Source organism: Corvus cornix, chromosome 3 (assembly GCF_000738735.6).
Source record: "Corvus cornix cornix isolate S_Up_H32 chromosome 3, ASM73873v5, whole genome shotgun sequence".
NCBI lineage: Eukaryota > Metazoa > Chordata > Aves > Passeriformes > Corvidae > Corvus > Corvus cornix.
In genome coordinates, this window is record NC_047056.1 from 104,106,900 (window position 1) to 104,123,696 (window position 16,797).

Here is a 16,797-nt window from a genome sequence, read left to right on the forward strand (position 1 = left end):
TCTCCTTGATGGTGGGGTGGAAAAAGAAGCAGAAAAAGCCTTGACTCTGTGTAAGCCCTGCTCAGCAGTTACAAACCCCGCAGTAATGAAAATATCTCTACATTATCAATACTGTTTTCAGCACAAATACACAACATAACCCTATATAAGCTGCCATGAAGAAAATTTACTCTAACCCAGCCCAAACCAGCAGAGTCATGCTCAGAAATAAAAACAGGTAAGAGAGGGTTTAGGGGGATTAGCCACCTTTTTCTTTGGAACTGGTTGGGTGTCAGTCCAGCAATGGAGGTGGTGAGTGATTGCGTTTGCATCTCTTACTTAGTTTCACTTTCTTTCTCCCTCCTTCCAGCTTTCCCTTCAGTTTTTAAACAATTTTTATCTCATTCCTCTAATTTTTTTTTTACTTTTACTCTTCATTTCCCATTCACCCATCCCAAGCTTGGGGGCAGCACAGAAGGGAAGTGAGCATGTTGTTGTGCAGTCTTTAGCTGCTTACTTGAGTTAGCCTAAAACAGGTTATTAAAATTAAGGAATTTGAATTTTTTTTTCCAAATACCCTAAAAATCAGTACTTTCATGTTTTCTATGTTAAATTTTTTTTCTTACCTTGTACTTGTCACCTTCATTTTTAGTCTGTAAAAACTGTTTACTCATCTCTTGGGTTAAAACAGACACAGGATTATCTACCTGCAAAAAGAAATCATTTTCATTTTATTTTAATTACAACTTACCATGTAACTGCAAATCCATGAAAGTAAGCACTCTTTTCCAGTCTTGCAACTTAGTAATAAGCTAAGGTTCAGAAATCAAATTTTCTAATTCTCTCCCATCTTCAAAAAAACCAAAACATAACAAACAAAACCAGTAACAAACAGAAAATTTAAAAATCCAATTATATCAACTACATAATAGAACCATAGCAAGGACAACTAAAGAACTGCTTCCAAGAGGATACGTGACTTCTATAAAAACAGTACCTGTAAGTTCCATTTATTTTAAAAAGTCAGCATTAGAAATTCTTGTTGTATCAAAGTATGGCAATAAATGCAATGAATTGACCCATATATTCTTACAGACATTGTCACAAAATAAAATCAATACATACTAACCGAAGTTTATATTATTTGACATTCTAAGTATGTTGAATATTTTAAACTTCACATGCACTACCTGATCTTTTATTGATCACTTAGTAGTAAAATCACATTCAAATTTCTGAAACAGCTAGACCTGAAATAATGAGCAGAAAAAACTCTCCAGATAAAAAAGAAACCTATATATGTCAAGACTTTTATCAACAGGACACACGACTCACAGCTCACAGATGACAGCAAACACTTATCTGTCTGGGACAGAATCCTATTCTGCATTGTATGAGGTACAAATTTCAATTTTCCTTTTGCTGATGCATTTGATTTAAATAACATAGAAGAGGTAAAACTCTCTCCTTTAAGGAATGGCACATTTCTTTTTAATTCAAAAATTATAATATCACATGCCAATATCTTCTTAAATTGCACAGAATTTAAACACTACAAAAACTACCTGTATATTAAAGTGATCCAGTATTCCTATGAGTTCCTCTTTCTTTGAAGAAATTATGGCCCCTAGTGGTAAAAAAAGAAAGGAAAAATATCAATAGATTGAAAGTAAAGAGACATACAGTGCCCCACTCTTTTGTTCAATGTGGAAAATGTAAAAAATGAGATTAATATTTTTTTAACAGACTTAGTCCTAAATGAGAAACACTGGTTAGAGGTTTTCTTCATTATTTTTTCTATGTATTTGCATTTGAACATGAAGACTTCTAATTGAAGTCCTTCTTTGACTCATAAACCCCCTGTGACAGAATTTAGACCTATCAGCAAATTCAATAAACCTCAAAAAAGACTAAAAACTATGTTCAGCCTCATCACACAAGCAGATTTTTGTAAAAACAAATACATAATGTAAAACCTGACATGCTAAATACTACATATCAATAAATACATAATGCTTTTGACATACTAAAATGTTCTTAGTCTGGGATAAAGACAAAAAAATGGACATCATCATCATCCTTGAATGATTTTATGAAATTACTTTACTAACACCAAGGCATTCAAAGCCATGAACACGTTTAGAGAACTTCTAAGACTGAGAACAAAGCAAACTATCACCAACCACATTTGCTTTTCAGTTTGTAAGTTCTGCTTCCATCCTGATTAATGTGCTGATTCACAGTAATAGAGGCACCATACGATTCTGGTTTAAATGCATCTCTACCTTGGTTCCGCAAAGTTATGGAAATATCTGCAGAACTAAAAAAAAACAAAAAATAATAAAAAAGACAACTGAAATTAATTTCAAATCTATAAACAACAACAAAAATCGGAACGTTTTAATTTTCCATACAAATTGTCATGTGTCCTAAAGGTCACAAATGCAAGTCAGTCATTGTACCAGTCAGAAGAACACATATTTATCTGGTTTGAGCCAAAACAGCATTAGAAACTTTGCTGGTTTAAAACCCAGCAGGAAAAGTAAACCCACTCAAGCTACCTTTTTTTCTCCACCCCCTTCCCACAGTGGAGGAATCAATAGGAGAGATTATAAAAAGGAATCACAATTTACTGCAAAATCTCAAAACCAAAACAATATTAATAAGAGTGTACAAAACAGAGTGCTTTACCCACAGAAGGGTATTCACCACCAAACAAACAAAAATGCTTCCCCAAGACAGCGCCTGGCATGGTTTCCTGACAAACACAAAATGGCAACTGGTCCCTTGCTGGGCCATGTGGTGCATGAGAAAACAACAGCACCTATGTCTGGGATGCTCATGGCTTAACTTTCCCCTTCCCTAGCCCGAAAACAATGGAAAAACAAAAGCTGGTGAGACCTGACAGGTCTCTGAAACAGGTCAGGGGACCCTTTTCCTGAGCCTGACTGTGCAAGAGCAGGCCTGGAGTGCTCGGTGGTTCTGGCAGCGGTGGTGCTGCACTGCTGCTGCAGTGGCTGCGGTGGCTCTGGTGGCTGCCGCAGTCATGGCAGCTGTGGCTGGGGCTCCACACAGCTTGGCTGGGCTCCACTCCGTGCTGCTGCTGGTTCCCTCCCTTTTCTTCTTCTCCAAGTGGCATCTCGGGCTTGCCAGCACTGTCTTTCAGCACCAAACCAGAAAAGCTGTGGCTCGGAGGAACAGGAAGGGACTGTGTCTTGGGGTGATTTTATGATGACACTCGACTCCTGATCGTCTGCTTTATGCCCAGAAATGGCTGCTGCATCTTTAAGGTGGGTCCGGGGGAGGGCCGGGAGCCTTGCGGCCTCCTCTGCGGCCTTGGTTCAAAGTCTCACTCCCGGCGTGCTCAGTGCAGGGAGATCGGCGGTTACTTTCATGCTTAGCTAACTCGCAGATTAAGTAGATTTTTAGTAGATTAAGCAAGCAGTTTCCTTTTTTCTCCCTCTCTACCTTTCCCTGGACTGAAGCAGCAATCCTCTGGTGGGTTTTTTTTTTTGGTTTGTTTTTATTCTTGAACTGTTTTGTCTTGGTTTTGGTACGACATCAGATAATCACTGAGACCAGCAGGGACCACTCCGGCCAGCCTGAGACCTCAGGAAAAGCTGAACCAACAAGATAAAGGACACCAAAATCCAGCAGTTTCACCTGGTGTGAGGAGGAGACCAATGGCAGAGGTTCAACTGGTTCCCATCTGTTTTGAATGAGCTGCTGAATGAAATCTTTTTTTCCCTGCCCTGAGACAAAAGCCATCCGCCATTTTGTCCCCCCTTTGCCACATGGCCAGCCTGTTTATTTCCTCCCCTGGCATTGTGAGGTTTTTTTGTTCTGCTGTGGGTGGGTTGTGTATGTGTGTGTGTGGGTTAAGGTTCTGAAAGTTCAATATCTAGTATTTATTCAATTTTTTTTTAGTGCCATGTGGGCACTTTGTTAATAAACAAGGTTTTTTTCACTTTCACCCACTGGTATTCATTTTTCTCACTGGGAAAAGGGATTACTGAAGTCCTTCTCTTTAGAAGAGACACTCATTCCAGAGTGTTTTCTCCTAAACCTGTCTCTAAACTGAGACAGACTGCCAGTGGCAGAGACGGGCAAAGTCTGCCAGGCTGACCCTGAAACCTACACACCCCCTGTCTCAAGCCCGGCAAATGCAAATGCTGGTGGCTGTTCCACATTTGGTCCCAGCTTCCTCGTGCTGACACCATGGCCCTGCCATGACGTGGGTGGTATGGAATCAGACATTGCCAGAAACTCCAGCCCTTCTCTCCACAACCATGACAGACATACTGCTGCCATACAGTGACTGCTTGCTCCTCCTATGCTTCAGCTATATCATGAGCCAAAAGCAAATATTTGTGAGGGATTTCCTCCACCTTCCCTTCCCATCTGAGTGCCCTCCTTTTACATCGCAGAATCAAACTGCTTTTCGGTAGTTCTCCTTTTTTCAAACTGGGTTCTGAATAAAACAGTTGCCTGGCTTCTACAGCCTAACCAAAGTAATCTACAGCAGAACGCTTAAGGGATTCTTCTAGAAAAGAGGAGATATGATTTCAGTTCCAAATTCTAACTTCCTGTTTCTCAAGTGAGTGCTGAAACATTAACTTAATATACATAAGGCAAGTACTGCCAACAATTTTAGTCTAAGCACCTCTGAAAGTAAAAGCCTGGGACTCTGAATAACAGCTTTATGTAAATGTAAACTCCTAAACCTCCTATCTTTTTACTGGTTTCTCTAAACACGTTATCCCCACTCTCACAGCAGACATTAATCCATTTCTTGCATGTTTAAGTTCCCAGCCATCGGTCAAGGTCTTTATATTGTATATTCACTCATGACACCAGAAAGACTGAAAAATAATTAATCTCACTGCTTGCAAAACAATGATAACTAGTTCCCTATAATTTTTTTCTAGTGCACTCCATCTTTCTGTAGGATATCCAATGACAGAGTTGAAGTAAGACACGAGAGCAGGCAATACAGAGGACATAACACTGTGTTAGCTAGTTCAGTGTCCCAGTTTCAAGGGACAGAATTAATTTTCTTGCCATTACTGTGAGGGGCAGAGCCTGGAGCCATGTGAGTGCTGTTATTCTATGCCTCACACGTCATCACTGGGGGCACAGCTTCAGCTGGAAGAGAAGGGGAACACGAAGTGGAACTGCCACCATTCTGTTCCTTTTGTCCCGGGAAAGTGGGCAGTGAAGGAAGCAGTGGGGTGGCTCCAGTCCCACCATGGGCTTTGTGCATCATGGTTTTTCTTGTCTCGGGCTTGGGGAGGGAGTGTGGGTGCAGATGATTTGTCCATCATTGTTTCTTCTTTTCACAACACGGGCATGGACACTTCCATTCGCCATTTTCTTCTTTGTCTCAGGAGCTACATGGATCAGGCTGTGGTGCAGCCACCTTGAGTCAGACTCAGTGAGTATTTTTGCATGTAATCACCCTCTTTTATACATTGTTGTTATCAGTATTGTTGCTGTGTTTGTTTTCCTTATCTCATTGCTGACTTTATTCAGCAAATTTTTATCTCAACCCATAACCTCTACCTTTATCCCTCTCTTACTGGAGTGGAAAGAGAGCAGCTGTTTGGAGTTTAATTTCCAGTTGGTTTCAAACCACAACATCCAGAAATAATGGTATACTACTAGTAAAACTTCTAAGGCTTTTTGTTTTCAGGGTTTGGGGATTTTTTTGTGAGGGGAGCATATTGTTTAAATATGGTCTCTTCAATGTTATGCTTTTTATTCAAGTCCAGTGGCAGAAGAGGCAGAAAATTAGGGTAAACAGAAAACTCAGCTAACCTGAATGACAATCACTGAACTACAAATGCAACTTTAAAGTTTTACTTACGTCTCTCCTTTTTGAATAAACATTTTTAATGAGGAGCCTCTGTTAGTTGCAGTGGCTTTTCCACCAAGTCCAACAATTAGTGCAGTTAATACAGAACTTTTCCCACCTGTAATCGAAGCATTGAACTTGTTTAAAGAGAAGCTATTGTAACTTTTACTCCAGTTCACCTGTATTACAGTTTTTTGACTTCTTATATATTCATGCATTAGAAGTCCAAATTCAGTCCTTATTGAACATATAAAAGAACAATAATGCTAGAAAAGTATCTGTCATTTTCAAGGCTCTTCCTAAAAAAAACCCAACATGCTGAGCCAAACTTCTGTTATTTCTATTTAGCAATTTGCATTCAACAACATGTCCTAGGTCAGAAGGAAGGAATTTCCTTTTCTTTATAAGCATACTGAAAACATGTATACAACAAAAGAAATCAATCACACATTACCATTTCTCTAACTATCTATTTTAAGCTCTCTTTCAAAATTTATGTTTAATTTTTTTAATTCTTTCTCCAGAGGAAGGGAGCTTGTATAAATAGGTATGACTTCCTTTTTCTGTAACAGTTTCTATGTGCCATACTGTCCTGGGTTACCTGCAATAGAGTTCCTTTTCTTCTTAGTAGCTTGTACAGGTCTGTGTTTTGGGTTCATCAGGAGAATAACGCTGGTAACAGGCACATGTTTTGGTTGTTCCTAAGTAGGACTTATCAATGTCTCATGCTCTGCCAGTGATGTGCACAGGAAGACAGGAGGGAGCATGGCCAGGAGAGCTGACCCAAACTGGCCGAAGGGATATTCCATACAATAGCATGTCATGCCCAGTGCATAAACTGGGGGAAGTTGTCCAGGAGCCACTGATTGCTGCCCAGGGATGGGCTGGTTGTGAGCAACTCTATTATGCATAACTTGTTTCTCCGGGGTTTTACTCCTCTCTTTCCTTCTGCTTTTCATTATAATTATTATTATATTTTATTTTATTTCAATTATTAAACTGTTCTTACCCCAAATCACGGATTTTACCGTCTTCTGGTTCTCCTTACCATCCCATTGGGGCACACGGGGAAGTGAGTGGCTGTACAGTATTTAGTTGCCAAAAGGGATTAAATGACAACAGTCCTTTCCAGCACCCAATGGGGGGCTCCAAGGGTTGAGGTAATTGACCAGAGTACATTAAAACAAACTTGCTGTAAGCATTCATTATATTAGTTTAATAGCTGCTGATCACAATGCTGATTTATTTGCTCTCAGAGTTGTGCTGGTTCTCAGAGCTGCATTATGTAACATCTTCCTTGTAGCACACGCTCCCTGTTTTTGTGTTTATCACCTTTGGGGCCTGGGCTAAAGGTTATCATTTTGAAGTACTCTGTAATGCTGGCTGATATATGACATGACAGGACAAGACAGGACATGGCAGGACATGGCAGGACATGGCAGGACATGGCAGGACATGGCAGGACCGCTGGCCGCGGAACTCGCCGGGTCCGCGCACTCGGCGCCACCGTCACCGCTGGGCTGCCGGAGCCATCTAGCGGCAACTGCTCACAATTACACCTTGTACCCCTCCTCCTTCGGGAGACAACCTACTACAGAGACATCCTCCCCTTCTCCAGGTTAACTACAACAGCTTTTGAAAACCGTGAATATCCTTGGAAGCAGGATGTTGCTCAATGTGGTTCAGATGTCGTTTAGAATTAAGCAACTATTAGCAGGACTTCAACCCCCCATTACAAGCACTGTGGTTCCTCCAAACTCAGTGATGGGAACTGCAGGCACTTGGACAATTACTGCGCATTTAATAATAAACATAGAAGTACATTTAGTTCAAATAAAAAATAATGTATTATTTAGCTATGACAATATTTATATTCACATAATCTTTTGCAAAAATCTCCAAATTTAAGACCTAACTCACCAGCCTTTAACTACTAGGATAGACCTGTGTGGTACCTAATTTCAAAAGTGAATCCTTGTCCATGCCTAAAAGATTGCTAGCGGCTCTTTTTCAAATAAAAATAACATCTTCTATATTATTAACAGAAGTGTTCTTTGACAAAAACACTATGCAATTAATACTTACTTCCATTGGTTCCAATAACAAAATTGAGATTTGATCCAAACTGAAACGGCCCCAAATTTGAATGGCACATGAAGTTCTTCAGCTGGATACTTTCAATTATCCCAACTTCACCGTCAGGCTAAAGAACGAGCAATTAAAACTCAAGTTATGTATGCATTTTAATGAGATTAAATTAATATATTTTAAATGCAAAGAGCATTAAAATGACAGTATGATATAAAACATCAGTTGCTACAAGCCACAAGGAAGCAGAAGGGTTTCATGACACTGTGTAAAGTTGCTTGCTATAGAGCAGTTATGCAGAAAAAATACAAAGAAAACAGTTACCAAAGCTCATCCCTCACACAGAGTAACTTCCAGTTCTCCCTATTACTAACTTATCATCAATACGATATAAAATATTAAGAGAATAGATCTACACAGTTGGCTGATCAAGTTAAAGCATGTTATTAAGGGCATTGTCCAAATGTCTTGTAAATACTGACAGGATTGGGGCACCAATCACCTCTCTAGGAAGCTGTACTGCCTTTGGGTGGCAAGGTTATGGTAGCAGGGGCAGGAAGCTACAGGGGTGGCTTCTGTTATTTTATGATCGGCTATTATAACCTGCCAGAAGCTTCCCTGTGTCTGACAGAGCCAATCTCAGCCACCCCCAAGACAGACCCACTGCTGGCCAAGGTTGAGCCCATCTGCAACAGTGGTAGTGCCTCTGGGCTAGGAGTTAGGAAAGGGAAATTGCAATTTCAGCAAGCACAGCCAGAGAAGAGAGGAGGGAGAATATGTGAGAGGAACGGCTCTGCAGACACCAAGGTCAGTGAAGGAGGGGCAGGAGGTGCTCCAGGCATCAGAGCAGAGAGCCACCTGCAGCCTGTGGAGAGCACCATGCTGGAGCAAGTGGATTCCCAAAGGAGGCTGTGACTCTGTGGGAAGCCTACACTGGAGCAGGCTTCTGGCAGGATATGTGGCATATGGAGAGAAGAGCCCACACTGGAGCAGGCTTGCTGGCAGGACTTGTGACCCCATGGGGGACCCACACTGGAGCAGGCTGTTCCTGAGGGACTGTATCCTGAGGGACTGTATCCTGAGGAAGGGATGCACACTGGAGCACAGAACAAGTGGGAGTCCTCCCTCTTCAGAGGAAGGAATGGCAGAGACAACATGTAATGAGCTGACTGCAGCCCCCATCCCCAGTCCTCCTGTGCTGCTGCAGGGAGGAGGTAAATTGGGAGTGAAGATGAGCCAAGAAGGGGTAGAGGGAAGGTGTTTTAAGATTTGGGTTTATTTCTCATTATCTCTCAAATCCTGATTTGATTGTTAATAAATTAATTTAATTTTCCCAAGCTGAGTCTGTTTTGCCCACGACAATCACTGGGAAGTGATCTCTCCCTGCCCTTAGCAATGAGCTTTTTCTTCTATTTTCTCTCCCCTGCTGTAAGAGACGGTCTGACGATCCCTCATCTGCCTCACGATCATCGCCAAGGACAGAGACTGAACACAGGAGTCCTGGCCTGGCTGAGGTGGGATGTCTGCCCACTGTTGCCTGCAGGTGAGCCCGCTGGGAACTGGTACCCAATTCCTGAGGAAATTAGTGCGGGTCACGGTGGACTGCGCCGTTCTTGCTGCCCAGGCAGGAAGGACTGTGCTGAAGCGGAAAGGAATGACCTGTCCTGTACACCTGTCCTGTACCTGTTTCCCAAAGCAACGGGCCTCATAACACTGGCTGTAGATTTCCCCACCTCTTGGGGAAAAGGGGGAGATGCGGAGATACAGCTAGAAAGCAGAAGCGAGAGCACTGCTAAACTCATGCCAGAAGTAGACCCGCTAACGCTGCTAGGCTGCGAACCATGGCAGGCAGTACTGCCTATGAAAGGCATGCTTGATATGTACCTGTGATAGTCAGTGCTAGCTTCTAGTTTCACAATGTTATTACAAAACATAGATATGGTCTTCGCCAGTTGCCCCTCGCTTCTGAAAAGGACTATAAAGGGACTTTCTGAAATAACTGAGGTGAGGTCTCCCCACAGAAAGAAGACAAATCTATTGGCAGAAGGCCACGAGGACTTCGTCTCATCCGTTGGTAGCTATTCCCACCCCCCCCAGCTTCTTCCTCTCTACTCTTTTACTTTGTTTTTCTTTATCTCTCTGTCTCTTTCTCTCCTCTATCGCATTGCCGTGTTGTGGGCACTTAATAAAGGTGCACTGTTTTGATTAAGACTGAAATTCCTTGTGTCCTTTGGCACTCAGAGATCTATAAATGAACCAGCATGACCCTCGCTTGTATTAGCAGATCGTGACAGCTGCCCAGGTGAGGAGGGCAGTGACAGAGTGGTTTTGGTGAACACATGGCATCCAGAAAGGTTCAACGCCCAGAGAAGCCTGGTCCAGTGTCTTTACCACTAGTAAAGAAACATAAATACACAGGACAGTATTTGCAATTTCAAAAATTATTTTTTAAAAATCCTCCATCAAATTAAAATTCAACTACTAAAAGAAAAGCAGAAAAAAATAATATTCCTGTTTTCAAGTTTCTTTTCCATCAAAATTTGCATTTCAAACACTAGATTTTTTTAGACATCTGAAAGTGTCAGCTATGCAAAACAAACAAGTATTTGGCACTTCTTTTAGTAAATAATTAGTTTTCTAAATATTTTCTCAGCTTTTACTACAAGCATAAATTAAATACACCATAGTTCTATCAAAATCCATTTCCTTCATTTACTTGACAACTTCAGTAGTATTCCTTGTACAAAGCCAGAATACTGTTATTTTATGATCGACTATTATAACTAGATGACACAGAAGAAATAAGTTAAGAATAACCTCATGCAGAAGTCCTCATCACAGATAGTATCCCTAGTTTCTTTTATCTTTGTTCTACTGAAGCCTACATCCAAGACATTTATTTCAATAAGGACAGAACTTTTCTTGTATCCTCATCCCTGTGACTCTGTAAACTACTTACCGACTGTGAAGAGGCACTACTACTAGCTGAGAACTCTAAAGTTTCTTCTTCGTCAGGCTCATCACTAAGTCTATGTGTGTATTCTTTTCTCTGCCTTTTCTGGGATCCACGATTTGAAACACTTTCTTCCTTTCTCTTACCCATGAGTACTGAAAAACGAAAGTAATGAAATACTATGTTTCAGTCTTCTAGGTGACAACATACTTACAGGTAATAGCACCGACATACCAAAATATTTACTTTGGTAAAACAATTATTAAAATCACAGCAAACTTTGCAACAAATACTTTTCCAGAACTGAAATCTCGGTAATTTAAGCCTATGCTTACCATGAAAGAGTTGCATCAAAACAAAAGAAACACAGCTTCATTATTCTAATCAAGTTGAATTTGTTGATTAAAAATAAAATCAACCTTGATTCTGTTTTCCTTAGTACATTAGACTTTGGAATACTTGCTAGAATTGTTTTCGGTTAGCAATGGACTTGGAAGATTAGTGGTAAAAAGTACCTAACTAACATAGTATGATCAGCAGCATCAATACAGGTTTCATTGAAGTCAGCTGCACAGGCAAAAAGAAAGTGTATTAATTATTTGTGGTTGAAAAAAGCCAAGAAAATTAATATGCAGAACACATAAAAGTAGACTAAAGGAAAATTCAGATTCATAGCACTGTGCTGTTTCTTACACACAAGGTAGTATAATGTGATCACAGTAAACAAAATGCTCCTAATAAAGGATAACTGTTCTCTCTACATAGAGGACATACGTATAAATTTCCTCTACAAATCAATAAATAACACACAGACTTCTGCACTAATAGGACTGGTCCGAAACAAATCTTGCAGAAGTAACAAGCCTTACTAAAAACATATAAAAATCTCGTATTTTCTGTAACCGTAAGCTTATGGCATGGTTTTTATTCCCTTGGAAGTACATACTACATTCTTCATACCTAGAGGCCCAAAGCCCCACACAAAACACAGAGCTTGACATACTTATCCAAAGCAGAAGCAAGGTGCTATTTATACAAATGCAATACACAATCCTTTTATTTGTTAGTAGTTAAGTCAGCTACTGGTAAGTATCCAAAACAGGCTAAAACTGACATCTGTTGCACAGTTTTCCAACATCCACACTTTTCTGAAATGGATTATGTTCTCCTACTCAACTTTGTTTACTGGAATTTAATCTAGAACCCCCTTCTAAGAAAGATGGCAACCAACTTTAATGCACATCACCAGTTTGAGCAAAATTCAGAGGCATTAAATGTACTTAACATTCACTTCTATAGAAAGATCACTGCATGACACATGGCCTAAGAATAGGTTGCTTATTTTTAAAAATAAATTAGTAAAAATATAATTTTTTTTAAAAAGTGTGTGGGGTGCAGGAAAGACTGACCAGCACTAGAGACATAGTATGCCCAAAGTTCGTAACACATGTCTAAATACACTGGGGGTTTGGAGACCAGAACACTCCTAATCATGGATACAAGTGATGATAACAAGCAAGCACTCCGTGTCCCACAGGACAGATGGGATGATCCAGGAGAGAAGACATACAGGTCAGCCTAACTGCTCCTAACACAATCTGCTGGATCCCAGAGGGAGGTGACACGGGCTGTGAGAAAGCTGGGTGGGTCAGCACAGCGGGTCCAGCTGTGCAGTTCACAGCCTCAGGACCCTGCAGGGCCCCCTTGTTAAAGCCCTCAGGCCCTCCTGGAGCTTCTAAGTGGGTCTTGCTCCACATTCTCTCCGTAAATGTTTTACAATTAGTTACTTGGAGAATCTACAGAGAACTCAATTAAATAAAGACGCTGAAGTACAACTTTAGTCATAAGAACTCATGCTGCAATGGAGGGGAGCAGTGCTTCTTCCCTCTGTCTCACCCCCCGAGGCCAAGCACCTCTTTACACAACAAAATAATAAATCATCTCAAGGCTCTGAGTCTATCAAAAAGTAATGCAGGAAAAAACTTCTTTCTTTTAATGTTAGTTAGGTGAGTTCCCTAACCACTTCACCATGCAGATCTGTATGCTTGGGTCATTGTGGAGAAAAAGATGCTTCTCTGAGAAGTTTCCTTGTGTCAGCCTAGTCTTCTGGTCAATCTGTTGCCTGATTTCAACTGATGGGAGGTCAGACAGCTCATACTACCAAGAGTCACAGAGAAGAGTATTTATTATAAGAGATACAAGAGACATTAAAATTTCCTACATCCTTACAAAGAATATCTAATTTCTATTCTATGTATTTGTTGACTGCTTTATAAAAGACAGTGTTTTATGATCCCCTCATTAATTTTCTATGACACAGCATCTAAAAGATAAAAAAAAATCAGTATTAATCCCTTTCCATTATGTGCAATTAACAAAATTCAAAGCAAATGCAGAAATGCAGTAAACTTCCCATCTGACACTGTCACAATAATTTTGCATGGCAGGGATTTCTTTATCAAATATTAGAGGAGGAAGAGGAGGAGGACAATGATGATTATTACTGGTGATGATGATTATTATTATTACTATTTCTATTACAATGATGATGCCCGTAAAGTATTTACAGCAGAACTGTCATATCCACTTTATGTTACGTAGTTCAATATCACACATAGAAATCTAGGAGCAAATACACTTCATGATTCAGCTTACATACCTTTTTCTATACTACTCTTGGTTTACTATAAAAACATGCCTTCATGCCCAAATTACTCAGACCAGCAAACAGTCACGTGCAAGCTCTTGGCATCCATCACTCAAATATGAAGACAAGTATTCATCGAATCTGCTGTTCCATTAAAATCTTTCTCTAAAAAGAAGGGAAAACATAAGCTTTTAATGTTGTAATTAATAACATCCAAACTAAAGATGAGGGCTATGAGTTCCATTGCTATACTACTTGAATATTTAAGGAAAAGGGAGTATAAGAGTAGAAAACAGAATGAAATAATCTCATGTAATCTAACTGTGAAGAAGGCAAAAGACAGAACAGTCTGCACCTCAGAACTCCTGAAGAGCTAGTACTGCAAACAAAACTTAACTACAAGCAAACTGTAGTAAGTAGCCTCAGAAATTAGGACAAATATCAGTGGATGCAACACCTTCCCTGAGTACAAAAAAGCCAAAAGGAGCAAGAAAACTGACCACAGCCACAAGGAACCCATTAATAATATTTTACAAGAAACAAGGGTTTAAAAGGCACAGGAAGAAATAATCAACATTTAAAAAATAAATACACAGAAAATGACACATATTTGAATTTTACTTTTGAATCATCTTAATATTTTTGACAAGAAAAGTCCTTTTTTTACATTAACTGCTCCCACAACTCTTGCAGCAAGACACCCCTAATTTCCTTCATTAACTTTTTAACTGACAAAATCGTTGCTTTCAGTCTCAGCACTACTCACCCTAATTTTAACAGTCTGGGAATAACTATTCAAGGCAAAGAAAAGCAGCTGATCCAACCTATCTGACGGTTATTAAAGTATGCAATACTATACTGGAAACAATTAAACTGGCAAAAACATACATCAGTGCATATTAAAATATATAATAGATTACTAAGAAGCCAACAATGGTCATTATTGACAAATGTTAACAAAGGATTTTTTTAACGGACCAGGCATCATATTTAAAAACTGAAGTATAAAATATACTTCAGTATATTGCAATAAAAAGTAGGACTATGTTAACAGAAATTTGTGATGACAGAGTCAATAATTCAAACTAGAATCCAACTGTCACTCAGGAACAGAAATCAAGAGTACTGATTTAATAAAGAAAATAAACTTCACTATCATGGAACATAAGAGAATACAGTTAGGAATAAAAACTGTTCCTATAATTGGGAGCAAATAAAGGCAAGACATTCAATTACAAAAACAATCAAAGAATCCCTGCAAATTATGACAAATTATGCATATAATGAGAGCACGAAAGAAAAATGCAAGCCCCAAATGTCCTGTATAAAACTACAAAGACTGCTGCATGTTATAGTAGAAAAGTACTTACCCTGTACACATGAAAAGATAGGAAGGCAGAGGCTGCATCCACTGATGTTCACCCATGTTCCAACTTTATCAATGGCCTATCTTTCCACAGTATTCACTGCAATGGAGTTCCACAACTGTTTCCCTTTTCCCCACCTGGCTGGTCACAGCTGGCCTCATCCAGAGGTGACAGATCCAACCGGCTGTCACCAAACCCATACCAATGGCTTTCTAGCAGCCTTCACTGGCCTGGTGTAAGGTAAGAAGGTGTCCCCATCTTGTGGGACATCCATTTTAAACACCCTGGACTGAGCCCAGCTATAACCCTGCCTTTCATCCAGCTGGCAAAACAGAGGTAAAGCAAAGACACCAGAACAGACCTATGGCAGGATGAACACAAGGTATAGGAAGAAGCAAAGGGTAGAAGAGGAAGAAAATACTTGAGATCTTTAGCTGATGTATAGCACGCTACATTTAACAATCACAAAAATTTCAATAAAATTACAAATTAACACTAGCAGTTAATAATAATGAAAGCAGTACAACACTATCTGTTGTACTTAAAGGGGAGATATTCCAGAGGGCTGAAGGCAGAAGCCCAGCCTCATACACAGGCGTGGGGCGCTCTACATTTTTTGGGACTATCCAAGCCAGATGTTCCACATTAGGCTACATGTCCGACGTTCACGACTCCTCTCCTAATATACTTGCAGCCAGTGCATAAGCCTATACAATCCCATCTAAACACTGGAAAAGCACTGCCTGACCCACAGCATCACAGAAATGGGTAAGGCTGGAAGGAAGTACAGTGGGTCATCTGGTCCAACCTCCCTGCTCAAGCAGGGTCATCCCAGAGCATGTGGCACAGGACTGCGTCCAGGCGGTTCTTGAGTATCTCCAGTAAGGGAGACTCCACAGGCTCTCTGGGCAATCTGTTCCAGTTCATGGTCACCTGCACGGTAAAGATATTCCTCCTCATGTTCAGGTGGAACTTTCTGTACATCAGTTTCTGCCTGTTGCCCCTTGTCTTACTGCTCGGCACCACCAAGGAGAGCCTGGTCCATCCTCTTGACACGCTCCCTTTACTTAGAGAGATTGAGGTCCCCTCTCAGTAATCTTTTCTCGAAGCTGAACAGGCCTAACTCCCTCACCCTTTTCCTCATAAGAGACATGATTCAGTCCCTTAATCATCTTTCACAGCCCTCCACTGGACCCGCTCCAGGAGCTCCATCACTCCATCTCTCCCTTGTACTGAAGAGCCCAGAACTGCACTGCGGCACAGAGGGCAGCTCCGCCTCCTCTACGGACAACGAAAACGAAAGAGGGGCAGAAATCCCCCGAGTCCACGATTACCTGTTGCTTTTACCAACACCGCACGGCCCGGAAGGATCCCCCACCCCCTAGAAAAGAGACACAGGTCCCTTGGCGGCGGGGACGCCCGGGCGGCCGCCGCTCCTGCTCTCCGCCGGCAGAGGTGGGCACCCGGGGGGAGCGCTCACACCCGGTGGGGCACCCAAGCTAGGCAGCGGGTGACAAACGCCAGCTCCGGCCGCTAACTGGCCCCGCAGAGCCACCTGCGACAGCAACCCTGGCGCCGGGCCGGGAGCAGCGGGAGGAGCGGGTGGCAGCCGTTGCTCCGCCTTGCGGCCGCCAGGCCGCCCCCTCTCCCTCCCAGCTGTCCAGACAGCGGGTGCGCGCCCGGACAGCGCCCGCCAGGACGCTCGCCAGGACGCTCGCCCGGCACGGGTCACCCGTCCCTTCTCTCCCCTCCCTTCGCCCCTCGCCTGCTCCGCGCCGCGTTACCTGGGACAGCTCCCGATCCCTGCACGGCGGGGCGAACGGGGCGGGACGAGCCGCAACGGGCGGAAGAGCGGCCGCCGCGAGCGCGGCGCCTGCGCGCTCCGGTCCCGCGGGGCCCGTTTCCGTGC

At 41.7% G+C, this 16,797-nt stretch overlaps 1 protein-coding gene across 3 annotated transcripts in view; it reads right to left on the bottom strand.

Moving 5' to 3' along the window:
- SMC6 (structural maintenance of chromosomes 6) overlaps positions 1–16,749 on the bottom strand; it is a 39,613-nt gene extending 22,864 nt beyond the window's left edge. Inside the window, exons 1-8 of one of the 3 annotated variants that reach the window (XM_039568403.1) lie at positions 16,673–16,749; positions 13,534–13,686; positions 10,881–11,029; positions 7,919–8,036; positions 5,846–5,951; positions 2,163–2,299; positions 1,545–1,606; positions 606–686 (exon numbers count right to left, since the gene is read on the bottom strand). In XM_039568403.1, coding sequence (XP_039424337.1) covers positions 606–686; positions 1,545–1,606; positions 2,163–2,299; positions 5,846–5,951; positions 7,919–8,036; positions 10,881–11,024 — 648 coding nt within the window. In that variant the 5' untranslated portion in view covers positions 11,025–11,029; positions 13,534–13,686; positions 16,673–16,749. Of the gene's footprint in view, positions 1–605; positions 687–1,544; positions 1,607–2,162; positions 2,300–5,845; positions 5,952–7,918; positions 8,037–10,880; positions 11,030–13,533; positions 13,687–14,891; positions 16,194–16,222; positions 16,384–16,672 lie in introns of those variants that run through there. The other 2 variants (XM_010393289.4, XM_010393288.4) reach the window with 2 other exon arrangements.
- Positions 16,750–16,797: the final 48 nt, after the last annotated feature.